General features: G+C 34.1%; 1 protein-coding gene across 1 annotated transcript in view; it reads right to left on the reverse strand.

Annotated features, from left to right (window-relative positions):
• Positions 1–27,433, reverse strand: part of LOC150093569 (uncharacterized) — a 119,414-nt gene that overhangs the window by 79,213 nt on the left and 12,768 nt on the right. The window contains exons 4-14 of the mRNA XM_090412694.1: positions 22,643–22,705; positions 22,293–22,403; positions 21,521–21,633; positions 18,865–18,920; positions 16,709–16,761; positions 16,424–16,539; positions 13,477–13,615; positions 9,950–10,014; positions 3,450–3,568; positions 3,208–3,305; positions 2,075–2,113 (exon numbers count right to left, since the gene is read on the reverse strand). Coding sequence (XP_090268820.1) covers positions 2,075–2,113; positions 3,208–3,305; positions 3,450–3,568; positions 9,950–10,014; positions 13,477–13,615; positions 16,424–16,539; positions 16,709–16,761; positions 18,865–18,920; positions 21,521–21,633; positions 22,293–22,403; positions 22,643–22,705 — 972 coding nt within the window. The remainder of the gene's footprint in view (positions 1–2,074; positions 2,114–3,207; positions 3,306–3,449; positions 3,569–9,949; positions 10,015–13,476; positions 13,616–16,423; positions 16,540–16,708; positions 16,762–18,864; positions 18,921–21,520; positions 21,634–22,292; positions 22,404–22,642; positions 22,706–27,433) is intronic.

The raw sequence follows: 27,433 nt of genomic DNA on the forward strand, positions 1-27,433 counted from the left end.
GATCGAGTCTTACGGTTTATGATCATGAAACTGCGGTAGTTTCATTTTCATATTCAAACAGTGATGCCTTGAAAATCATCAAATCATCATACCTTGAAAATCTAGGTTTACTCCCTAGAAAGTTTTGAAAGGTTATGCATGAATGCGTTCAATTCTGCAACAATCTTTCACATAAATGTGTATTATTATTATCCTTATAATTTCTGTATACAGAACAAAACCGATCTGTAACCTGGTTTAAGAAATACATGTATGCACAGAATCACCGGTTTATAATTTAAAAAAATAGTTAATAACTATAGGATTTATTTCTGGGAAAACTCCCATGTTACTCCTCTTAAAAACTATTATTTTACGGCTATTTTGCTTGCATTTGTTTAGGAGTGCCCTTGTTTTAATGTCACTGGCATTTTACTCAAGAATTCTTAGGGGATTGCAGATCGGTCTGTATTTAAGAGACAAATATATGTAGCATTATAGAAGAAAATTCTCAATTACCTTTTCTTGAATGTTGTTGCCTGTCTTCTTTCTGCGGTGTGCATACTTCTGCCGTTATGTTGTTGAAAGGGGAGTGGGGAGGCTTAGGCAATGTGGGAGAATTAATTTGAAAAAAAACAGTTTTTTGTATAATATAAACATTATTTTTAAGGGTAGGCGGAACGCTTTTTTGTAGTGTGGGAAAAAGATGAAAAAGGGGGCTGAAAATAGCAACTGTTTTATAGAGGAAGGGGAAGAGTTTATGGGAAAAGGGGGCCATGGAGAGGGTTGACGGGGTACGAGCCGTTTCGACCGTGTGGGTCGTCGTCGGAACTCATGGAGGAAGTGAATGCTATGTCGTGTCGGCTTGGTGTTTCTGTCTTTGAAGTGTTTGTGTTATCGCCTATTTGTCGGAGATCTGACTTAATTTTTATGTTGTGAAGCTTCCAACACTCGGAGATTATGTAGGGTCGGTGGACGTTGATCGAGTTCTCGTCACATTTTATGGTTATCGAATACTTTGTATTCCTAAACACTTAAAAACGCAACATCAAAAAGAAAAATAGAATGTACAGGGAAAACAGAAATAGCAGTTCACGCCCTTGAACAAAAAAATACCCCCAAATCGACAAAGGCCATCATAATAGACAGACAAGATAACGAAACAATGCTTAGAATATCGGAAACGATAGCCATAAAATGCGTTGAGAACTCAATCAACGTCCACCGACCCTACATAATCTCCTAGCGTTGGAAGCTTCACAACATAAAAATTAGGTCATATCTCCGCCCAATAGGCGATAACACAAACACTGCAAAGGTAGAAACACCAAGCCGACACCACTTCCTCCATGATTTCAGACGACGACCCACATGGTCGAAACGGTTCGCATCCCGTCAACCCTCTCCCTGGCCCCCTTTTCCCATAAACCTTCCACTTCCTCTAATAAACAGTTGCTATTTTCAGCCCCCTATTTCATCTTTTTCCCACCCTAAAAAGCGCTCCGTCCACCCTTAAAAATAATATGTTTATATATATATATATATATATATATATATATACACACACAAAAAAGCCGGGTTTTTTCAAATTAATTCTTCCATATTGCCTAAGCCCCCCACACTCCCCTTTCAACACCATACTAGCAGAAGAATGTACACCGCAACACCGCAGAAAGAAGACAGACAACAACATCCAAGAAAAGGTATGTGAGAATTTCCTTCTATTACGCTACATATATTTGTCTCTAAAATACATCTGCAATACCCTAAGAATTCTTGAGTAAAACGCCAAAGACATTAAAACAGGGGCACAGGGGCACAGGGTCCTAAACAAAATCAGGCAAAATAGCGTTAAAAATAATAGTTTATAACTATTTTTGAATGTCGTTTAACACGTGGAAAACCATATCAGATGCAGTTCTCTGCCATATTTAGGTCAGTCATTGCAAATTAAAGACCACAGGATCTGAATATTGAGGATTATACCTACTTTTTCGTAACCTAAATTATAACTGTAAAAAACAATACTTGGAGTAATATTACTTTGCTGAGTATGGACAAAATGCAAAATACTGATCGTTCGAAGAAAACCTACCTTTCAGAAATAAGTTCTTGATGTTCTGAAGTTTTTCTCCTAAAATATAAATAATAAATTCGATTTTAAACAGAAAATTTCATTCTTAAAATAAACAATGTCTTTTTTTTTTTTAATTTTATGACTGAAAAATAGGAAACCAAGTCACATGTAAAAGTATTTAAGGAAATATCATGCAAAGACATATTAATAACTAAACATGCATGTAAACAGTTTTGAAGAAACAAATCAAAGAGACTGTGAAACTAATAAATTTGTATAGTATACGTGAACATATTTGATATTCGTGAAGCGCGGAAAATGAGTGATTAATTAGAAATAATTAGAAATTTCTCTCTTAATGTACTAATGAAGAAAGCGAATTTTTTTACTTGTTTTATTTTTATATAAGAGAATCCATTAAAAAAGTCCTTGGATGTCCTTCGATACGATTGATTAAAAATATAGTATCAATTTTATCAAAGCTGTTTTTTTTGTGAAATTACATAAATAAAATTAGATTTATCTTTGGCACATTTTACCTCGGTTTTTTTCTTCCCTCTAACAAATTACAAACAAACTAACAAAGATACCTGTGCGACCACCCTCGTCGTTCCATACTAAATGTGACATTAACGTGTGCAAGTTTGGAATCCTAAAAATGTTGCTGGGTAGACATCATTGTTAAAAAAAATAGTTATCAAAAGCGGAAGAAGATAAAAAAAGTAACGTGAGCGTATATTTATAAGCAGATAATACTTCAATCTGTAAGTTTCATTTACATTTCTAACATTACCCCTAACCCAAGTGTTCTAAACTGATGAAAGAGCGCTATAACTAGACTTAAGGAAATATAATTTTAGTGAAAGAACAGTGAGTCAGTGGAATTTATTTCTGTAAACTACTATAGGAGAAGATAGATTTAACAAATATGAGGAGTTCTTTGACAAATGAATTGAAGGTGTCAATTTCTTATAACTAGTGTTGCATCTGGTTTCTTATTAAGTACAGAGAGAAAGTTTTACTTTACCACAATACTAAACATGAGGACATTTATCTACTAACCTTCAGTATTTCTATTGTTCTACAACCGTTGTTTGATATAAAATTCAATTTTATAATCATTGTCACAAATTAAATACACTATTACTTACCAGACAACATCTTCAGCCTCAGCCATCAGATCTTTCATATCTTTAACAAACTCCTCATGTGCTACAGTGGTCACTACAATACCCTTGGGCACTATAAACTGAAGAAGATTTTCAATGTAAAAATTAGCGTTATTTCCATAATATTTCTCTTTTAATTTTCTTATACAATTTATACGAGCAAAATATCAAGACATCAGACACAACAAATAATTGCTTACAGAAAGAATAAATGCTTTACATACGTGATTTTCCTTAAGACTGATTTCTGACAAGTTTGCTAAGGAAGACCCTTTACCTCCCGTAAGTTCCGAAAATTGGCATCGAGGGTCAGTAAATTTCATAACCAGAGGCGATTTTGAATCTAGAAAACAATATATATATATATATATATATATGTAAAATATACAACGCTCATGTGTGTGTGTGTGTGTGTGCTTGCGCATAAAGCATGATTTTCATTTGTTACATATTAATGCATTAGAAATTCTATCGGTTGGAGTTAAGGAGCAATATCACTTTTGATTTTTTCGAAAGTTGATAATGATTTACTTATATAAGTGATGATATATAAGCCACATCAATACTTTAATTACTTATATAACTAATATTCAATATGTCCGAAAGCTAATAACCCTTGTGAAATAGTGGTCCGTAGTAAACAACGTTTTAATTAGTATCTTATTTTAAAAATGTACTATAGTAATTCCTGAGGTGTAGCCTGTAACTCGCTCTACCAAGTACTGTAATGCTTAGATCTTTGAAAGTTAACCTCTGCAAGCAGTTTTAAAAAAATATGCAAAAGGAGTTATCATTTTTATTGTGCTGATCTCAGCGAAAGCAAATTTAAAAAGCTCTCCTCTCCAAAGATAAGAAACAAAACTGGAAATGCGCTTCGTGCAAATTCGGGGAACAAAAAAGACCTGCTCAATGTTCCAACTCTTTGTTCCACGGCAGACGCCATTCCAGCGCTAGCCAACGCTTGCCGGCAACTTCTCCCAGGGGTGATGACTCATGGATTTCAGAGATCAGTAACAATGGCAATATATGTAGAACAGATTTAATGAAGATAATGAAAGAATTAAAAAAAGACGTCAACGACTTAATTTAGAGTGAATATACCTCGAACAAAATAGATGACTTTCTGACTATCGTAGCTGGTCTGACATAAAATATTCTGAAACTTAAAACAAAGAACGAACTAGAAAATGCAAATATGGAACTGCGTAAGGAGCTTTAAAAATTAATGAAACAGTGGATGACCTGAATCAATAGGGCAATTAGCTCAAACATGGAAATTGTTGGTGTTCCTCATAAGCCACGTGAAAATGTGCATGAAATAGCAAAGAAAATTGCTCGTAAAATCAAGATCAACTATAATGAAAATGATATGCATTGTGTTCCTAGCGGGTAGAAAAACAGAGCAATGTCTGTCATTGTGAAATTTAAAAGTAAAACGATCAGAGACAAATGGCTGGATGGAAAGAAAAAGTATCGAATATAGAATAAGTACAACTGATATATCTGACAATTTAAGGATAACAAAATATATCTAAACGAGCACTTGACTGGAAATCAAAAACATTTCTTGTCAATAAATCTACTGTTTATTGACAAGAAATGTAAATAAGTACACTACAAATATCCCTGCGACAAACAGGGCAAACTTTTCATGAGAAGAGACGATGCATCTAAAATATGGTGAATCAGAAGCAAAGACTTGTGTAAACTTCACGAATAATAATGACAGATGAGAATAACAACTGTGATGTCACTTTTCATAAATGTGTCATTTGTCACGATTCAGTAGAATTAAGAAACTTTTTATCCTCGGATACTGTAACTACCTTGAATATTTTGCATATAAATATAAGAAGCATTCGAGATAAATTATAACACATTGAATTACTACTAGGCAATCGATAAGCTATCGATCAGCTAGATGTTCCGATATTAACAGAAATCTGGCTCATAGATGAAGAAATTGATTTGTACTATTTAAGCGAATTTAAAAGTTATTATCAATGTAGAAATTATAACAAATCTGGAGGTGTAATTATCTTTATTCGAAATTCCATATCTGTTAATGACATTACTAACATATAAATGAAAACAACTGAAAATGTCAACTTATATTTAGACCATCATAACATGCATATAATGGCTGTATATAGGTCGCATTGCTACACGAAGTCCAACTTTACACAAGAACTCGAGTGTAATCTAGATGAGATCAGAAGTGACAATGTTCTCATAATTGGTGATATGAATATCGACTTCTGATGAGTAGCGGCTCCTTTCCAGATTATCTAGATCTACTTGCCATGCATGGACTCGAAAAATATATTAATGTGTCCCCCACGAGAGAATTCAATGGTGGAAGGACGTGCCTAGATCATGTATTCGGGAGAACTTTATGTGGAAACAAACCCCAAGCAGCAGTGCTGCGCCATCCTCTCGCGGATCATAAAGCACAGAGACAGTTCAACCGAAAACATCCCCTACACAACAATTGACTCCAGAGTATTGAAGTGTAACTTGAGCACTGTCTCTTGGGAAGAGATAACGACTGAAACAAATATTGATACCTCGTATCATAAATTTGTTGATATATTAAACAGTAAAATACGAGAATCAATCAAAGTTTTAAAAAATAGACTTAATGAAAGAAACTAAGCCCTGGATTATACAGAAAATTAGACACTATAAAAATTAGAGATAAAGCTTAAAAAATACCTGCACAATCAATATTATGAACACAGTTTCAAGTACTATAGAAATCTAATACGCCATAAATTAAAATAAAGTAAAAACGAATACTGCAGAAATGAATTCTTAAAATGCCAAGGAAACTCCAGTAAACAATGGAAGTTTGTGAATAAATTAATCGGCAAAGATACACGTAAACAAACCTACCTCATACTTAAAGATATCGAGAGGAATAGAGAAAATTGAGACAGGATTAGCTGAAGAATTCAATAATCACTTTGAGACGGTCAGTGAAAGCATTCTGAAAAATGCTAAAACCAACCCTCAGAATTGCACTCCCAAGAGAATTGATTACTCCCTATATCTTTTCCCCCACTTGAGAAATCTAATCAAAAATGTTATAATTAGCCTAAAAACAACGAAAACTTCACGATACGATGGCAATAACACTAGCATTGTGAAAGAATGCCAAATATACGTAATGGAATCCCTAATGTAAATTTTTAACTTATCACTGATGACAGGCTCGTTTCCATCGGATTCTAAGAAGGCTGTAGTTGTACCTATTTGCAAAAAGGGAAACAAAAATAACTTGAAAAAATACAGAGCCATCTCCCTTCTACCGGCATTTGCGAAAATATTAGAGAAATTGGTAAAAATTAGACTCGTGAAATTTTTGGATGAAAACAACTTCTTTTCAAAGAATCAATTTCGGTTCAGGCAAAATTTTAGCACAGAACATGCTTTATTGAACTTCACAAACACAGTTTATACCTTCCTTGATGAACATAAACTAACACTAGCAGTATTTTTAGATATACACAAAGCTTTTGACACTTTATCACCTGAACTTTTAATAAAAACAAATTACAAGTCATAGGAATATGAGGTACTGCCCTAAACTGGTTCAAAAATTACTTAAATGCCAGATCACAAATTGTAAAAATAAACACCAGTTATAGCAGCTCCAAAGCAGTAGACTGCGGTGTACCACAAGGATCTGTCTTAGGACCAATTTTATTTAATATCATATTAATATCAATGCCTTTTGCGATCTCAAACTAAGCAGTAAAATTAATACTTTTGCAGATGATATAGTACTAATTTTCTCTACATACACATCCGAACAAATGCAAACCATAGTCCATAGTGAATGCCGATCTTTAAAAATTAACAAATTGGTTCCAATCAAATAAACTCAGTCTGAATGTCTCAAAAACTGAATACGTAAATTTTAACTCGCGAAATACAACAGACAAAATTAACTTCACTGCCCATTTAATTTTGCATGATTGGAATTGCAGGACAAATTCAAATTGCAACTGTGAGGAAATAGAAAAAGCCAATATAATAACTTACTTGGATTAAAAATTGATAGTAATTTAAGTTGGAAACCGAATATCACCCACGTGGTTAATAAAATAAGGATTATGTTAAACAGACGTTGATAACTAAATAGATTCATAAATTTAAATATGTTAAAAATATATATTCTGTATGGATTCAAAGCGCACTAAAATATGGTATATTAAGTTGGGGAGGAATCTATCGCACTACTCTGAAATCTTCAGTTTCGACTCAGAATAAAGTAATTCAAGTCTTAACTAGAAACAAATACGAGGATACTACAACATATTTATATGCATGAATAACATTATTATTGTAATAAATACACCATAAATAAATACAACTAAACATGCTGTCTCTTAGATAATTTAGACGCCTAGAGGGTACTTCTATTCATAAAAAACGACAACGAATACGTAAATATCAAACAAGATGCTTGTCTTAGTAGACATAAGGGCCTAAAATATATAGTTACTACAGCAAACAAAGAAGCAATACACAAACATTATACTTATTTAGAGCCAAAAATATTCAACACACTACATTAACAATAAGAAATGAAAAACGTAAACAAATACAAAACACACCTGCACAACATACGCCCGCAATGCTATTTATTTTGGCCCGTCTGCCTGATTGAATTATTTAATAATACGAGGGAATAAGAAATTAAACGATTTTTTTCTAGCTTTGAATTAAATTTTTACTAAGACTCTGCATATTAAGAACGGCCACTTCAAAGATAACACCAAACTTTGATAAAATAGTGGCAACAAAGAAATGCAATGTGTCACATGGTGACATTCTGAATGTCACCATGTGACATTCGGTCACTGATATTTCACTGAGAATAAGTGTGATATTCTCAGTGCAATTATTAGTAAACTTTGTGTTTATGTTTAAGTGGTTTTTATTGAGAAATTTTGCAGCTATATCTGTTTGTAAATAACTTTGATTATAATTTTAATTGTAACTCTCTAAAAAATTTAAATATGCATATTAGTATTTACTGTAGACCTACTAACAAATTTACTTAAGTTTAGCTGCAGTGGACTAGTAGATTCTAGGTCCGAAGTGATCTGGCCCTTGGTCGGGTGGTCCAAGTTGGGTTTGGCCCTCAAAGACAATCAAGTTGTGCAGGCCTGATATAGATGGTTGCTTATTGCATATTGGTATTAAAAAGATCCTGTTTCAGGTGTAAAATATAAAAAATTGAAATGCTATTTAACTGCTTTGTTTTTATTTTGTTCCTAATTAATGTTATGCAACTTTCTCTGTACATATTAGCATGTCCTTCGATTTTATTATGTTAATATATAATAATAATAATATATAATATGTACAGGAAAAGCTAGCTTAACGCGAATTCGATATGTTATATATATCGTTAATCAGTTAGCGCGATTGAGTAAAATTATACTATTTCCCGCTTTAAGCGAGTGATTAATCAGTTATGGCGATTTTTTTAAGTTACGCGAAATTTTTTGTCAGCAATCTGCAGAGATCGAAAAAGCTGGAAGTTATTTAGAGATGTGAAAGTGACGCTAAATACAATGATTGTGCGAGACCTGGGAAACAGCGAGTCTACAGTTCGGACTATATTAAATAAGACCAAAGAGTGCAAAGAACGAGGAAAAGTTGCTACTACTTCTTCAAGCATGCAGATCACTCGAAATAGACGCCATTTAATGCTCGAGATGGAACGTCTATCACCCAGGATTGAGGATTATAACCAAAAAAGAATACCTCTCAGTACATGGAATATTCTGGCAAAAGCTCTCACTATTTTTACCCTATAAAAGTAGATCAAATTTCAAGAGAAATGTGAAAGCTTTACTACGAGTTTAAGATGGTTTGACCGTTTTAAAAATCGAACTGGACTGCATAACCTAAGTTTAACTGCGGAATCTGCCAGTGTTCATAAAGGTTCTTCGGCCAGGTTTCCTAAAGAACTGAAAAGGATAATTCAGGAGGATGATTAGACGATCGGCAAATATTCAACGTCGAAGAAATTGGTTTGTTTTGGAAGCGTATACCAACAAAAACTTTCCTAGCTAAAACTGAAGCATCTCACCAGGATACAAAGTATCTAAAGATCATCTTACGCTTTTATTAGGAGGCAATGTAGAAGGAGACTTTAAACTTTATGCATATCGTAACCTGGATGAGCTGGTGCTCTTAGGTTACACATAGGATTGTCAAAATTGTGTACTAGAATATGAAGCTTACAATAAATAATAATAATAATAATAATAATGAATTGTAAAGAATAAAGAAATGTACTTTATTACAATGTTCTAAAAAATCAGTGAAAGTTACAAATCCATTCCCTTTTGTAAGTCAATCTGTGTAATTAAACTGCTTTCTTCGGAAATACTAATTAACTTTTCATACCTCAGGTGATAACAAATAATGCGATCGCACATGAAAGATCCTGGTAGGGAATATTCCACATTCTTGTCACCATCTTGATCACTTGTCTTTGAATCCTCTCTACCACAAGTGAATCATATGAATCGATGAAAAAAAGCATGCTTTAGTTCCATAAACTCATTGAATGTCTCATCCGAAATTATTCAGCGTTGCTTTTCTGATTTTACTCTAACTTTCCTCCATCGCGGAGTACAATATACATGGCTTAAACATTTGAGAATTGTGAGAAGCGATCTACAGCTATTGTGCTACCTACCCAGCGATTTCTTGCGCAAGCAATTCTTCTTATTATTTTTATTCTTCGGACGATTGATGAAGGCACTATACAAATAATTAAATAAAGAAAATAATTACAGATAACGTACTTCCTGAAATCAAAATTATAAGAATGTTTTCTTATTTCATTATTAAAAAAATAACATAAAAGATTCGGCATCAAAAACCATTAATTTATTGTATTATATTATTTATATTATACAACATTTTATACAATACATATGTATGTATTTTATTTTACGGGTATTTTATGTGTCCATGTGCGTGTTATATTACGAATATTTTGTCTCTAAGAACGATAAAATACTTTCCATCACCTTGATTAACGGATTAACGTTCCGTTTATGGTTTCGAAAATCTATCAATCACGATCAACTACTCCATACGAGATTCGGAAAACAAAGAGACAGCCGTGTATATTGGAGAATATCTTGACTTATCACACAGTCACTAACTTGACGAAATTTCTGCTAACAAGTTGTACTAGGCATGGCAATGTACAGGGTGGCCATAAAATAACTTTCCCTCTTTGATGAATCTGTAGCTAAAACCAATAAACAGAATGAGACCAAATTTTATATTGAGACTTCTGAAGGCATGGGGAGATGATTTCCGCAAAAAAAAAGATTTAGTATACCAAAAGTCGCCAATAGGGGGAATTTTTGCGCTAGCGGAGGCGAAAACAAGCTTTAATTACATTAAAGGCAGATAAAATGGAATAATAACAATTTAGACGGTGTAAGCGACAACCGCGAAACGACACATCAACCTTTCTTTCCGTGGAAAAATGGTAGAACACGAGCCTCACTCGAAATACCTTGGAGCGAGCCTGTACAAAAGCCTAACCTATAAAAAGCACATCATCAACCTGTCCAACAAAATTAAACGAGAAACAATATCATTTAAAGGCTTGCTGGAACAACCTGGTGTTGTGGTGCAGAAGTCCTAAGATCGTCTGCACTAGCCCTCGCATTCCCTGCAGCAGAATATTGTGCCCCTGTCTGGGAAAGGAGTGCGCGCACGCACACATACACACACACACACACACACACACTAACATTATAGACACTCAGCTAAACGCTACCATGCGCACAATTAGTGGGACAGTGAGAAGCACCCCTCTCTCCTGGCTGCCTCCAATCTAACATTGCTCCACCAAACATACGGAGAAGACATGCCTCGATTAAAAAATTTAATAGAGCAATGAGCAATCCACTCCTGCCCCTGCACCAGACTCTCATAAATCCACCTAGTCTTCGCCTAAAATCTAGAAAGCCTTTCTGGACTATGGACGAACTCTCTCCAGCTGCCCTGCCATCAACATCTGACGTGGAGAGGATACTGGTTCAACTATCTCCCAACAAACGGCTTCCTGGTAGAAAATCCCTGTGCTCTGCAGCCTGGTTTTGCTCTTTCTAGAAAGATTTGGTCATCGATCAACAGGATGAGAACTAACCAGGGCAGATTGGGCTACATTCCACATAAATGGGGGCTGTTAGACCACCCTTATTGTGATTGTTCTCCCGTGGCTCAGACGATTACTCATATTGTGAACGATTGCCCAAGGACCAATTTCACAGTGATGATCTACAGGACATCCACAAGGTGACAGATGAGGCCTTGGATTGGCATTCCAGACTGGACATTGACCTGTAGCTGTTCTGTATTCCTTTTGCCATAAGAATAAATCAATAAATGGAGATGATAATACTTTATTTCATAAATGCCCAACGACAAAGTCAATTCCTCGCAAGAGAATGGACAGAATCGTTTACTCCTTTTTTTCCATAACGGCATATCCTTACATGATTTCCAAGCTCTCAGAATTAATTCCCAGTTAACAGGAATTTTGAAATGACAATGAATGCCATGAAATAATTTTGTGTATATTTTGCTTATGTTTTTCATAGGTATTTCCGCACACAGAGAGTAAAATTTATAATTAATATAATTGTTGATCGGCATGTCACAATATGTAACGAATTTGTACGTAATAATATAGTATAAACCGACAATACCATTTTCACCCTTGAAGAATAAGGAAACGTTTCAACAAATCAGTTAAAATATGTTGGCAGATTGCTATAGGAAATGGTAACCAATGCATCTAAGTCAACATTTTAATATGACAGGACATTCAACATTGAAGTTCGATACTAACTCGAGAAACACTCACGTAATTATTCTTTTAAAGCACGTGGTCTTTATCTATCTATCCTCTTTTTGGCTTATAGAAAACGCGGAAATATCTGAAACATCCACTTCCAGAATTGCAATTGCTGAAACTAGCCTCCAAATCGAAGTAGATGCTGCTATGTATTATTACACATTTGATAATATCACTTCGAGGAGAAAGTTGTGATACTTAGAAGAATAAACGAAACAATTTATAACGAAAATGAGTTATTCCATATATTGAAAATATTCTCAGAAAGAGCAATCCAGGATGATTACTAGAAATGACATAACACCTGATAAGGAACCTCTCACGCACCTCACAGAAGCCATGTAATTTAATTCATCTGACGAATATTTTCCAGGATGAACATTTTGAAAGAAACTCTCCAAAAGAATGAAATTGCATTGAAGATTTAACATTTTCATGTTTATTTGTGTAGACTGCAACACAGTTTATTGTATTAGTTAATACAGAGTGAGTATATCAGTGAATTTCTGACGAATGAAATGCAAGTTCCATATATCACCACTGGTTTATGTGCTTGCATAATCACCTCGCATTGACTCCTCTTGGTGCAACAGTTTCGCTGAATACCAGTTGAGAAAAGAAGATACCACCTTTATATCTGTGTGAGGAATAATCAAGTCTTTCAAACCTCTTTTCAAAGCATAGGGGTAAGTTAACAGGTCACAATTAATGTCACGTTTCGAAAACCCATTTTTTTCCATTTCGCTGAAAATGAAAACCATTCACTGAACACAAGCTTTTTTATTTATATAATACATAAAAATAAAATGAAAATAAGGTAATTTCTCCTGTAAAGGCCAGTTTATCAAGATCTTTTACAGGAAGATTGTTATATATTTGCCATCATGTCCTTTTCGATGAACGTCCTGCCCCGAAAACGTTGTGAAATCAATACATTTTTAATAACACTAGTGAGCGGAATCAGATTTACATAACGTAGGAACTCTACATCCAAAACTAAATATAAAAATTGTTCACGCTACTTCGGGCTTCCAATAAGCAGACGGTTGTTTCATATCAGACAGTTCATGTAAAAATACTCGCTAACACCCATGCCACAGCAGTATTCGAATACACAGCTTTTATGTTAAAGAATGGAGATGTTATTCACTTTGTCAAATACGCTGGTTATGATATATACGTAATAGGTCAAGTTGGTTTTCATATGCATTTTCATGTGTATGCATATAGATATATGCGTGGAAATTATTAATAAAAAATTGATTTCTTCCATTTCTGGAATTTATGACGAATTTATTTGCAAATCAAATTTCATGAAATAACTTTTCGACATTACTCACCCCTCAACCATCACTCCTCGGCCAGTAAAAGCATTTAATCGGATTGTAACTGGAGTCACACTTTGCTGAAATGTCCGAATCATTTTCGATTCGTTGATTAGGGAATCGAGTTTAACGACCATTTCGTAAGACCTGCTCCCTAGTTATAGGGGGGAAAATATGCAAATTACACAGTAATCAGAAGCTGATCATTTGTGCAACAGTAAAAGTCCGTTAAGGTGCTCTGTGATTCTCAGAGCTCTTTTCACAATAGATAAGTAATTATGGAAACTAATAAATAATATTAAAATAAGAGAACCATTTCGATAAAACTGTCGTGTAGCACAACTAAATTTTAAATCTGAACACCTTCCATAAACTATTTTTGAACTGATTCTATGAAAAAGCACAAAATATTGATTTGAGCAGTCTGTGGATGTTATAATATGTCCTGCATTCATTTGGTATACACGTTAATATTTTTTTATTATTATTCGTAATAGTCTGATGCAATATAATCTCCTCCTCGTTTGACGCTGCCACTGCTTTGAAAGGTTCGAAATGTAGAATAAACATTAGTTTCATTGTGTGTTTCAATGGTTTTATACTGGGTTTTCCTACAGCGCACAGTCATTAGTTTGTTAACTCGCTCAACGATGATAGTGGTCTATTTAAGATTTTGAAATTTTTTAGACTGTTTGCCATAAAAAATACCATGATATGTTTAATATATAACAACATATCAGAGAAAGTGAACATTTTAAAATAACTTCGATATGATTTATCATATGAATATAAAAAATGCAGGCATTAATTTTAAACATTATTAAAGTAAATGAGGTAATTAAAATATATTTAAAGTATCCTATTTTCATTATCTTGTACGTGTTTTGAATTATATATATATATATATATATATAAGACAGTACAGGTGAGAATTCAGTCGAACACAACTTCTGGAACAGCGAAATATTGCCATCCCTTAAGCGCTTTTCTTTTTTGGATCTTAAGCATTTTAAACTGGAAAAAAAATTCCTTCAAACTGAAGTACTATTTAATAATGTAGAAAAAGAGCCTCCATCACATTCCCATCACATAGCAAATTTTACCGTTTGTTTGGGAAGTTTGGGTTAGAAGTTGAGTTAGTCGATCTCACTCGTAAGAGCAAGGGGTTTTGGTTCATAAATTCCGGGTTTCTCAGTAAAACAAAGAAACCGGCAGAAAACGTGATTATATATTTTTATTATAAGTATAGACGATGTAGATAGCAATAAATTTGCCCTATACTTTAGAACAGTGATGAACAACCTTTGTTCGTCAGTAGGACACAATCGAAAACCTGATGTTTCATACGGACTGCAACGCACACAATATTACATTCTTTAATATATCAATCAAAATATTTTAATTTATGGGGTGGAATTTGTTATTTTGGACACAGATTTAAATTTTTTTTTTTTAATATGATTTACTTTTTTGTTAGTAATACTTTCAATATATACACAGGTATACGTACATAAGTTTATTTAATTAAAAGAAATTAAGTAACTGCTGAAATTTAATTAATGAGGTATTTGGCTCTGTTTCTCATCAACAAAATTTTAAATATTGAAACTGCGACTCTACAATTTTTTACTCGTTCATCATCAAGGCGATTTCGACGATCCGATCATTTTTTACAATTTTCATTTTCGAAAAGAGTTCTTCACACAGATAGGTAGTACCAAATAGCTTCATTATTTGCCTGGAATGGGTAGCCACCAATGGAAATTTATCACTTGGAAAGTAAATCTTATAAAAGTCAATAAGACAAAAACATTTTGAAACTTATTGCTTAGTTCAGTCTTGCTTTTCAAATCAATTATTTCCATTTGAAATTCTTCAGGAACCCTTTCAATGTCGGTATTAAAGGGTGATGAGAAAATATCAAAATTAGTTTCATTTTCCCCTCAGTTTTTGAACCGTGAACTAAATTTCTCTTGTAGTCTGTGTTTTCTCTGCATATTTTTTTCGTTTTAAGTGAATTTTCTTTTCTCAAAATTGGAAAATGAGCCATATTACTAGATTCCATTTGCCGATTCCAAATATTTAGTTATTTTCAAAGACTTTTATTTTATCGAACATTTCATTAATAAGTTTGTTCTCTCCTTGAAGATTTATATTTACATTTAATTCGTTCAAATGCTGAGTAATGGCAATGCTAAACGCAAAGTCGCACATCCAGTCCTTGTCATTAAACTCTGGGAACGAGTCGTCTTTCATCTCCAAGAATAACTGAATTTTGCTTTTCTAATCGTACACACGCATAAGCATTGTGCCGCACCTTATCTATCGAACCTCGGTGTTAAAAACGATATCGCCATATTTGCTTTTTATATCTCTCAAAATTTCCTTAAATTCGCGATGATTTAGTCCTGAAGATCTAATAAAATTTACAATTTTAATGATTGGTGGAACTACATTGGCCATTTTCAAAGCTTTTGCACTCAAATTTTCTTGGGTGAGAAATGCAGTGAGAAATAATCATTTCACGTCCTGTTAATCTTTTTATATCTCTGGATAATAATCCCGACAGACCAACATTCATAGTAGACATGGTTAGAGCCATGTCTAGTATGAATTGCTAAAATTTTTACACTTCAGCTAAATGAAGTACAAAGTTTCGGCGGCCACAGGTTAGTAGTTGGAGGGCAGCATGCTGTCTGCGGGCCCTGGGTTGCTCATCACTGCTTTAAAATATTAAGCAAAAAATTAAAAATATTTCGAAGAGAAGGCAGAGGAAGTTACAGCAAGTTTTCTGGCCACGTGACGTAAATTAGAAAGGAAGGAGCAGATATCGGATCCATCAAGGTGATGATTTCTGGTTCACATTCTTCATTGCAGAGCCTTACACGTTAAAAAGTAATTCACTATTTAATGCAATAAAAACATTATTCGTAATATAAAATATAATCTTTGGATACTTCACCAGCAAAGAAACATCTTTGAAACTCAGTGGATTCCTTCCTCTGGGATGTTTTCAAGGAACACATGCGAATTGGATAAATTATACTGTCAGACTGCACGACAGATCCGAATTTTAAACTGAAATAACAAAAAATACAAAGAAATCGATTAATACCAAGGTTCACGAGAAATGTTGTGATTAAACAATTGCAACAAAAGAAAAACTGCGCTTTATCTTCTGTTGATTTCTGTTAATCGCAACAATGCCACTTTAGTATAACTGAATCCATTCTTTGTGGGTTCTTACCTCTTAACCAGTCGAGGGAGGCTCACTTCCCCAATATGCACGACACTGCCATTCTATATATAAACATAATAATCAAAATTAGCAAATACCAAACACATTCCGATAAATCCATGTTCTTCAAATAATAAAACAATTTGCATACTGGGACCAATTCATCACCAATAAATGCATCAGCACACTTCTGAGAAATAGAAGTGTGCCGATGCATTTATTATGACCAGATGTGATATAATCTCGTAGGACTTATTATTATTATATTCACACTGCTCAATAACCTGCTGCACGATCTAAAACACTTCAAACTGTCACAAATCAGTAAATCCCGAACTGCGGAAGCTGTATCACTACAGTAAACAGAGCAGACGATAATATCTACTAATATCTACATCACATAAAAACCAGAAACCACAATAACAAATATTCATAAAACCTCCAAACGATGGATAGTGTAGTTCAATTCCTTTTCAAAAGCTTACATTAGCATCAAAGTCTGTGTGATTGTATGAACGGATCATCTCTTCACTCATCATCTATTTTTACTACTATTACGTTTAGCATTATTATGATTATAAGACTGATTTTCTCAATATTGTAAAGTGGAATATTGCAGTAATTTATTAAACGAATTTGGTTTTAATATTTTAAAAATTTTATTTGCACAATTTACAGCATAAATTGCTCCTCTGAATTGGCTGCCACCATCCCACCACTTTCTCCTAACCACGTGTGTGAACTAGCGCACCCACGGCCAACACCACAACACTGTCCAGCTCGAAACACATACAGCGAACTAACTTCTGATCAGATCTTCCTTCATTCCGTCCACCTCTCTTCTTCGGAACCTCTTTTGGAATCTCCATATGCTGTTTTTTTTTTTCCATTGGCAACAACCTCCTACTCTTCAAGAAACATATGAATAGGCTACAAAATTCTCATTAATCATTTGCACCCCCCACACACACACACACAGCACTATAGCATTGTAGGTCTTGTAACCCCTCATGTGCGGAGTCATCATAAAAAATGTTAAAATACTTCACTATCGATGCAAAGATTATTAGATCTCTAAACGCTTTCTTTCAGCTTATGTTAATATACCTTTATTGCACGTTTCCTGTCATTGGAATCACTCTTGAAGAGCAATAAAATTATTATTATTCATAATAATAATATTTGTTAATGAAAACTTTTACCTAGCAACTTAATGGAGTCCCTGGTCTCATCAAAGTATGTCACTTAATCCTATACTAATGTACTTCGTACAGCCACCAGTTTTGCACTACAATATCCTCCTCCACAAATGCATTTTTGTCTGCTAGTTGCGTGTTCTATGGACAGTTTACTTATTTCTACAGAGAAGTAGATATGAGATATCTATAACAGATAATTTAAATAACTGTGTAGCATCAGATATACTTTAGAATATGTTGTTATATACTTGCTCTAAGAAATAACATATTAAAAGAAGAGCGTGCCCTGTTCCCAGAAACCTCTGCTAAATATTTCAGCTTTCACATAGGTAATCATATTAAAATCGATTAAAGAATTGTATCTCGCGTGTTTGGAAGATCGGAGAATCTCGGTGATCCATCTTCGGTCTCTAACCAGATTATCTACCCCAAAGGATTAATTTACGATAGATTTACAAACATTCATGAGTGGGGTTCATATATGCACGCACGCACACACACACACACACACACATTAAAATTATCATCATATTTTGGAAAATTGCTCTGTGTACCCCAGAGAAGTAATTGGAGACTATCTTTGAAACTCGTGATTTCTGAGATCACATAGAACCGCTATTAAACGTAACTTAATTTGAAATTAATATATTTTTTATTTTATTTATTAAAATGCTTCTGTCTATCTCCATATCTCTCTTGTTTATCTTAATTCTTGTCTTTCCTAAGTGCGTATACCCAACTTAGCGATTGTTAAATGACTAAATAAAACTTTAAGCAACTTGTTGCAATTACGTCAGAAACAGGAAGTCTTTTATTAATGTTGACTGCATCAAACTCTATTTTTAAATCGCCACATAGAATATTAATTTCTAACTTCAGATGATTTCTTGAAATCATCTGAAGTTAGAAATTTGTCTTTAACCGTCATACATCCAAACGTACGAAAACATTTAGTCACGTGCTTACCTCAAAGAATCCATAAAGGTGTTGAAAATATCCTCCTTCCAAATAAGCTGATTGCCCTGTAGAATGCAAAGCTACTATTTTAAAACATTATAAGCATATTTATCCTGAAACAACATTAACAAAACAATGTAACTTAATATATTAATAAGTCGTAGCAAAAAAACAGTGACGTGAAACGTGTCAAGAAAGACTTAACTTTGATTTTAATTCATAAAATTCTGAAGCCACAAAGTTAAACCTGAAATAATATTCGAGTTCAGGTTTCAAATTACATCAAGAAATAAATCCCAGTCCAAAGCTGAAACGCTTTGAGTGGATTTCCGTGCCATACTCGAAAATTTATTGTTGGATTTTGCCGGAACTTTTAATTCGTTTATTATTAATCCCAAGAATATTTTTCTTAAATAGTCAGCAAGGGAAGGAAAGAATGAATATTGCCGAAAGGAATAACCAAAGGAACAGGAGGTCGGCTGACCAAGGAGAATGGTATAGTAGAGCTGTTTAACGATTTACTTTAAAAACCTTTCATTAGCGAGGCAAGTTTTATTCCGAAGGGATGGAGAGGTTGAAGGATTAGAGGTTAGTGAAGGGGATGTAGTTATAATACAATGAACTCGTTTTCGTCACGTCTTAAAGGAATGCGTAAAGAACTAACAGCTCCGTTGATTTGGCTGTTTAATGAAAGCAGCCTTGCAACTAGAAAAGTCCCAGGGGAATGGAAGGGGGATAAGACCAACCAAGAATTACATTATGATCCAGCGAACTCCCAGATTAACATGCATCTAGGAATACTCAAAATTCTGATTTCTTCTGCCACTAAAGTACAAAAATCTTCAACCATTTATTTCCTTTTTACTTCAGAATAAACGGTTACCAAAAATCCAGAAAGCTATTTATCCTTTCAGATCCATGGTAGTTGCTACTGATCCCCCCACCACCACCTTCACATTACCCTCACAGTAATATGTACTCTTTTACCAGCCACAAAACGTACTTCGTTTGCAGGAAGAAATTATACAATCATATAAATCGTAGCGCAACGAGTTCTTCCCTCACATCTCTACTGCTAATTTTTATACAGAACTTTGAAAAACATGCTGTTTACAGTCCTACTTGTGCTGCTGTTTTATCGTGAGAAACAAATTAGCAAGTGCCTAACCTTACTAGACACTGTAATAACGCATCTTCCAAATGGTAACCTTTCTTTTAAAGTATGCATTCATTTACATTCACAAATAATTTTTGACAACCACTTCCTGCCAAATGGTATCATCAAAACTCAAATACTGCCTCTAATACTGTAATCTCTGTTCTGTTGAGGCATCCCCTCACAGATGAACTGCCACACCTTCCTATTTAATGGCTAAAATTCCTACAAAACTGAACTCCTTCCCAATTTCCCATCCCACTTCTCTAAATTAGGATTACAGTAATACATTCCTCAAGAATATTTTTTTTAAATACAATGTTTGCCTGCCTGGTTCGCCGAGTTGTTAGCATGCGCACTCTCCAACCAACAAATCCCGGGTCTGAATTGCGCCATGGGTATGGATGTCTGTTATTGTCCTTTTGTAGGGGATGAATGTTATCCACCAGGGTGGGACAACCTTCCCGGTGGAGGTCTGAAGAAATTAGAAAATGTTCGATGTTTGCGATCTAATGCAAGATTTCGGGAGTATGCAAAAAATAAATAAAAATTCAAAAAATATAAAATTAATAAAAATATAGGATAAAATCCTTAGCCTACTCATGGCATTAATGTACTAGACGGTTACAGTCTTGGGTGAGATGGAGTTACATAAAAGAAAGTCACTGCCTGCAAAGTCCAGTTGAAACTGATGACTTAGAGATATTAGCACTAATCGCTCTCTCTCTCTCTCTCTCTCTCTCTCTCTCTCTCTCTCTCTCTCTCTCTCTCTCTCTCTCTCTCTCTCTCTCTCTCTCTCTCTCTCTCTCTCTCTCTCTCTCTCTCTCTTTCTCTTTCTCTTTCTGCTACCTTGGTTCCTGGTATGTATAGACTTTCGTTTTTCTGTAAGTTGGCCTACTACGGGAAGACTGGACATTCAGCCAACAACTACTTGCAGTAATATAAAAAATGCTTCTACAATCACGTACAGCCAGATCTGGAAGGTAATGCCTTGGACTCCACCACAAAATTTAACTGAAAAAAAAAACTATGCATCATCGTAGGTCATATATGGAGAGTTTCTTTAATAAATTGGATTGTTCCTAAAACAAAACCATCTTAATTAAATAATATAGTAATATTGGTGATGTTAAACTCCCTAAAATATGGGAAACAGTAAATCGTAGGTATCTCGAGCAACCCATGCTTCTTACTTGTGTCTAGAAGAAGGCACCAACTCTGCTACCTTGTGCTCTACACTTTAGTCTATTAATTTCTATTTAATTTCAGTTGTTTGTAGCAATTATGATTCTACTTGTGACAATGCCTCTGAGAGACAGAGAGAGAGAGAGAGAGAGAGAAATATGGGAATAATTAAACTATTCCTGATGCTGTATTCAATTCGAATATTCACGTCGCTGTTTTCATGTTTCCATTAAATGTTGAACATAGTGTGGATTTTAAATGCTTCATGAAAATAGTTTAATATAAAAGACGCAATATAAATGTAAAGTCAGGAAGAAACCTCACCCAAGAAACGAACTCTTGTTCCCCAAAGGTAAATCTCTTGTTCTTCGTGGTCGACACTTACAGTACCCAGAAACATCCCTGCCTGATCACATCCATTCAACGCCTTCAGACATCTGTAAAAATTAAACCGTCAAAAATTAAAACTGAGGGGATTACGAGATAACATCAAAGCATTTCATATTATATCATACTCATGATAAGGAGAAACAGGTCAATGAGATCTATTCGTAACTCCCCGTTCTTTTATTGGAGTTGGCTAGTATACTACTAGCCTACTCCATTTTATTGTAATATTTTGACGGTAAAGTTCAATGTTTAATTTTATTTCTTGCACGTCATTCTTTTTCATTTTCACTTTGGCTAAAAATTTAAATGAATGACCCGTTATAAATAAAATTTATAACATGCCATTAACGAAAATAAAAATCGTCGTTTGCTGCGCACTGATTATTTACAGTTATCCAAATTATGCAAATATTACACATTTATGGTTCATTCATCAATTTTGAACTGACGAATTGCATAGTTTTAAGCAGATTCAAAAATAATAAAACTTAACAGAAGTTGATTATTTGAATTCAAAATTTCATAAATACTTCATCCATTTAATCATTATCAAAATTTTCCTGTTTCTGACATTTCATATTGAATGTGCTTTTAGGTGTTATTTCTATCAGTTCACCTGATGCTAAAGCCTTTCAACGTTCACCATAATCAATAAAGTTAGTTTTGAAGAGGAAATGTCATTATAATTAAACGAATATTCACTTACTGCTGTACAGGTGGAAAAGAAGTTTCCCAATCTTCCTCGGCCATAGCTTCAGCTAGCAACGCAGAGTCAATGTCTGTGGTGTAGTCAAAAATAGTGCAAGAAACAATCCAGCTGGGGGAAAAATTATAGTAAAATATTAAATCGTTTTCGATTGCTTCCCGGAATAAAAAATAAGAGATGTTATAATTGATATTAAAACTTCAAGCATGAAAAATAATCCCTCTTAGTAAAAAGTACCCCCCAAGTAGTTTTTAGTAGTTTGAACTCTGCAATAATAGTAATATATTCAACTAATTACTTAATCAATTTAAAAAAATAGAAAAACATTGGAAACCAAAGAAAGTACTTACATCATTGCTAGTTTGACGTGTACAAGGTTATGGTTTCCATTCTCTTTTTCATCGGTTATCTCTCTACAAAAAGAAAAAACTAATATTCATTTGCAATAATAAAAATAAGAACAAGTGCAGATATTTTAGAGTATTCGATATAAGAAGCTAACTACGATTAAATCAGCTTCAGCACTTCTATCGACAGCTAAGAAATATTCGCCATTTTCATTGTGTGCAAAACTCTCGATTCCTTTATTAATATATCATTACTTAAAGAGATACTTCATTCATCTGTCATACATGTTTTTCCCTAAAATAAAATCTGTTAATATTCGAGAAATAATCACTTGAAATTTCCAAAGAACACTTTGAATGTTATATTAATCAATGCTGTAGACCAGTGTTTCTCAAAGTGTGGTAAGCGAATCGCCGGGGGTGCGCGAAAGGTCTTCAGGGGTCAGTGGCAATTTTCGGCTATACATCATTAACGCATGGAATAAAATTTACGTTCGAGATCGTAAAACGTTCCTATTATATCACTAAATAAGGTACAGAGATATCTGCAGGCTGTATAATATGTTTCTCAACAAATAGTGCAATTAGAGACAACTGGGTAAAAACGGAACTAATGAATCGCATGCCCCCTCCCACATAAAATGCTGTATAGTAGACAATCAAAACCATATGGTGCACCAGCAACATATGGTTTTGTTTGAGTGAACGTGTTAAAACGAAGAAATATATAGTGAATGTGTTTCATATATTATATAAGGAATTCGGTTGAAGAGAATTAGCATTTCAACTGAACCGTCGGCTTGCTTTTGTCAATTAGTAGCGCGATCTTTTGTTAATACTGCACCAATCATATGGACGGCTTCATAGCTGCTTTATCTCTACTGGCCTACCATTGCTGTCTGTTTGGAGTTCTGCTTTCACTAGTCATTTGTTGAAGGACTGTTCGTTAAATACGGTAATTTTTTTTAGCTTTAAAATTCTTAAGTATGGATCACTGGTTAAAGACTGGATTTTTAAAATGCGCAAAAGAGAGGAACACAGTAGATACAAGTAGCTGTCAGCAACAAGAAATGTTGATATGGTATCTGGATCAAGTGAAATTGATAAGTGTGTGTCATCTGACATCTCTAAAGAACCAACTAGGAAGAAGATGAGAAAAATTCGTAAGTACGATATAAATTACTTGAAATGTGGATTTTCATGGACGGGAAATGAAGAGAAACCTATTCCATTATGTGTAATTTGCGGTGAAATTTTTAAAAAATGAAAGCATGAAACCATGTAATTTAAATCGCCATTTTGAATCAAAACATAATGAATGCAAGGACAAACCTGTCGAATTTTTTCAAAATAAACTAAAAAATTTAAAAGGATCTGAAAAAGTGATATCGATCGAGTCAGGAGGTGCAAACATGAAGGCTTTAGAAGCTTCATATCGTGTTTCGCTACTACTTCCAAAAATTCATGGAATATAACAACAACATTAAGCAAACATAGGCTGCTCTCAACGAATTAGTAACTCAAAAAACGAAAACTTCAACACAAGATTTTATTGCAAAAAGCTTCGGTCAGGACACAAACCAAGAGGAAGTAGCAGACTCATTCAACTATGCTTTCACAAACAATATCACACAACTCAAAAAAGACAACCTACCAAAGATCAACAAAAAACTACCGACACAAAGTCAACAACAAACGATGTATTTTCCACCCGTAAGAAAACAAGAACTGAACGAAGCACTCCTAAAACTAAAACCAAATACCACTCCAGGAATAGACAAAATAAGACTCACAGATCTTATAATACATTTTAAACAAACAAATCCAAACCTTTTGAAACTCTTGAACATAATAATTGACACAGGCATTATTCCACAACAACTAAAAACTGAGTAATTAGGCCAATATACAAACACGGAAAAGAAACGATACTCAGAACTACAGACCAATAGCTACACTACCAGTCATCTCAAAAATTCTAGAAAAAATAACACACACCAGACTACAGAACTATTTACAGAAGTACAACATCATCTCACAAAACCAATATGGCTTTCAGAAAACAAAAAGCACCATTACTTTATTAGAAAACATCGTCGACACAATAAACAAAGCTCCCAACAAAAACAAGTACGCCGTCCATATACTGCTGGACCAAACCAAAGCATTTGATACTCTCGAACATGACATACTACTCACCAAACTATACTCAATAGGTATAAGAGGAACACTGCATACATGGTTCAAGAACTACCTCTCAAACAAAACACAAGTGACAAAAATAGGTACATGTCACAATCGGGGTATACAAATAAAACGGTGTACCTCAAGGTGCCATATTATCACCCACTATATTCAACATATACATTAACGATGTTCATAACTTATCCATAAGAAGTCAAATATTTCAATACGTAGATGACACTGCACTACTAGCAATCGACACTGACATGAACACAGCTCTCTGCAAAGCACAACAAGACCTAAACGAAATCAGAACATACTTCCACCAAAACGCAATTCTAATCAACGGCACCAAAACACAGATGTTGATAATACACAACCCAAGAATCATACGCCCCGCATCACTATCGATACACTGTCACACAAACCGCTGCATTAACAACAAAAGTACCTACCAATGTTCCGAAATCAAACCTGTAACACGTGCAAAATACCTCGGTCTCTATATAGATTCCCACCTTAAATGGACAAAACTACACACCAAACTCTGCATCATTGCAGCAAAACTCTTCCAAGTAAAAGACATCAATCCATCCAACATAAAAAAAAACTCCTATATCACTGTATCTGCGAATCACTACTCAGATATGGAATAACAGTCTATGCAAATACATCAAACAGCCACCTAACAAAATTAGAAACACTACACAGGAAAATCGTGTCAACAGTGATCTGGACACCTTACAGGCAACAACCAATATCCGACAAGTACATGACGATACACAGAATTCTGAGCATTAAAAATCTGAAACACTACATGACATTAACTAGGAATTACTTCAACATCACCTATCGAAACAACAGAGACACATATCGTATAACACGACCTACAACAACTTTCTACATCCCTACACCCATCAACAACTCATACGGTTCTTTTGTGAGATCACATCAGATACCCACGCAACTCAACAACCTACCAAGAAAGTTGAAACACGTAGATAACTACAGAACATTAAAAAACGAACTCTGGAAAATATACCAACAAAGTTAAGATACCATTAACACTAATATACAAATCACAAATCACCAGCATCCAATGCCTACATCCCATACATAAGCAGTAGCAACAACATAAATAGTGAAGGCTAAATCTCATTCTCTTCATAAAAGCTAACCCAAGCTTCGAAGTAGGTGGGATTAACTATCCTCACTCATCTACACGTAATCCATATAATCAAAAAATGCAGATTGTGTAACAAAACAGTCAGTAAAGTATATATCAATAAAGAAGATATTGAAGATGCTGATTATTATGTGATAATATCATTGATATAATATTACTGTGTAACATGAAAAACTAATGTAATAAATTATTCTTATTATTAAAAAATTATGTAAATAATGAGATTACATTGTATGTTTGTGAGAATTAGGAATTATAATATTTTAATTGCACAGTTGTAAATACTGTTGTATAATCACAGTTTCTCAAACTTTGAAAAAAAATAGTCAACTTCAACATGTAATATAGGAACTGGCAGCGAGAGCCACGGGAATGAATACTGGTTGCTTACCAGTCTTCAAGGAATTATTTAGGACCAAACAGCCTTGTCTGCTCCCTTGAGGGAATAAAAAGGCGTTAAGAAAGTAACATACTTTCTTAACGACAACATACTTTTGTGAAGTATGTTGTCGAGTAGGATACTTGTATACAGAGGCTGGTAAATTCACTTCGATTGCCTCAGTATCCCATAACGAAAAATCATTATGGAAAGAGCCAGAATATAGACCGGTTTCCACCTTTATTTAGGGCTCATCAGTGGAAGCAATACCCAGGAAGATGCAAGATGTCAAGATTGAATTATTTTAGTGACGCGTTTTTCATAGAGATGTGGTAAAAAGCGCATCACTTTATTATTAAAATATTTTCGTTTTCTACAACTATCTCTGATACTCACAGAAAATAACTTTCTACAACTATCTGTGATAGCTGCAGAGTTGGATGGTGGCCCTTCCCATGATATGTTTGGATTATGGGTTAGTGAAGCAGATAATCTGATGTCAACTGCTTCCATATATACAAGAAGCTGAGTCCTGATATCCCATGCGCGAAGGTTGTTTGCTTACACCTGATTAAATCATTAAAGAAGAAATAAAGCTTCTTGGCAAATACAGTTTACTTTGTAACCAAGTGAGAAACCTTTCTACAAATACATTTTAACGGAAAAAAAATGATAAAATTGGATAAATAATTAATAAGACTGAATTGTACAATTAGTGAAGATTTGTAAGAGCGTATTCAGTTTGTTTATGACAGTCGGATTTAATGAAAGCTGCCTCTCTACAAAAGGTTCATTTAAAACCAAATAATGTTTTAACACTTTTGCCTCTTTAGGTAAAATTCAGAATAAATATCGATATTAATTTTACAAGAAATACAAGATTTTAATATATTAAAGTACTTTATTTCATTCTTAATATAGTTTCGTTCCATTATAATGAAATGAATTCGATAAATTATGTTAAGGATTTTAACTTTTTCCTATGGAACTTTGGGTGAAATTTTGAAATTTCAATGTCTATTTTTATTGACGAAATTAAGAAATT

This window comes from Typopeltis vanoorti, chromosome 23 (genome assembly GCF_054136105.1).
Source record: "Typopeltis vanoorti isolate ZY-2024b chromosome 23, IOZ_Tvanoo_1.0, whole genome shotgun sequence".
NCBI classification, from domain to species: domain Eukaryota; kingdom Metazoa; phylum Arthropoda; class Arachnida; order Uropygi; family Thelyphonidae; genus Typopeltis; species Typopeltis vanoorti.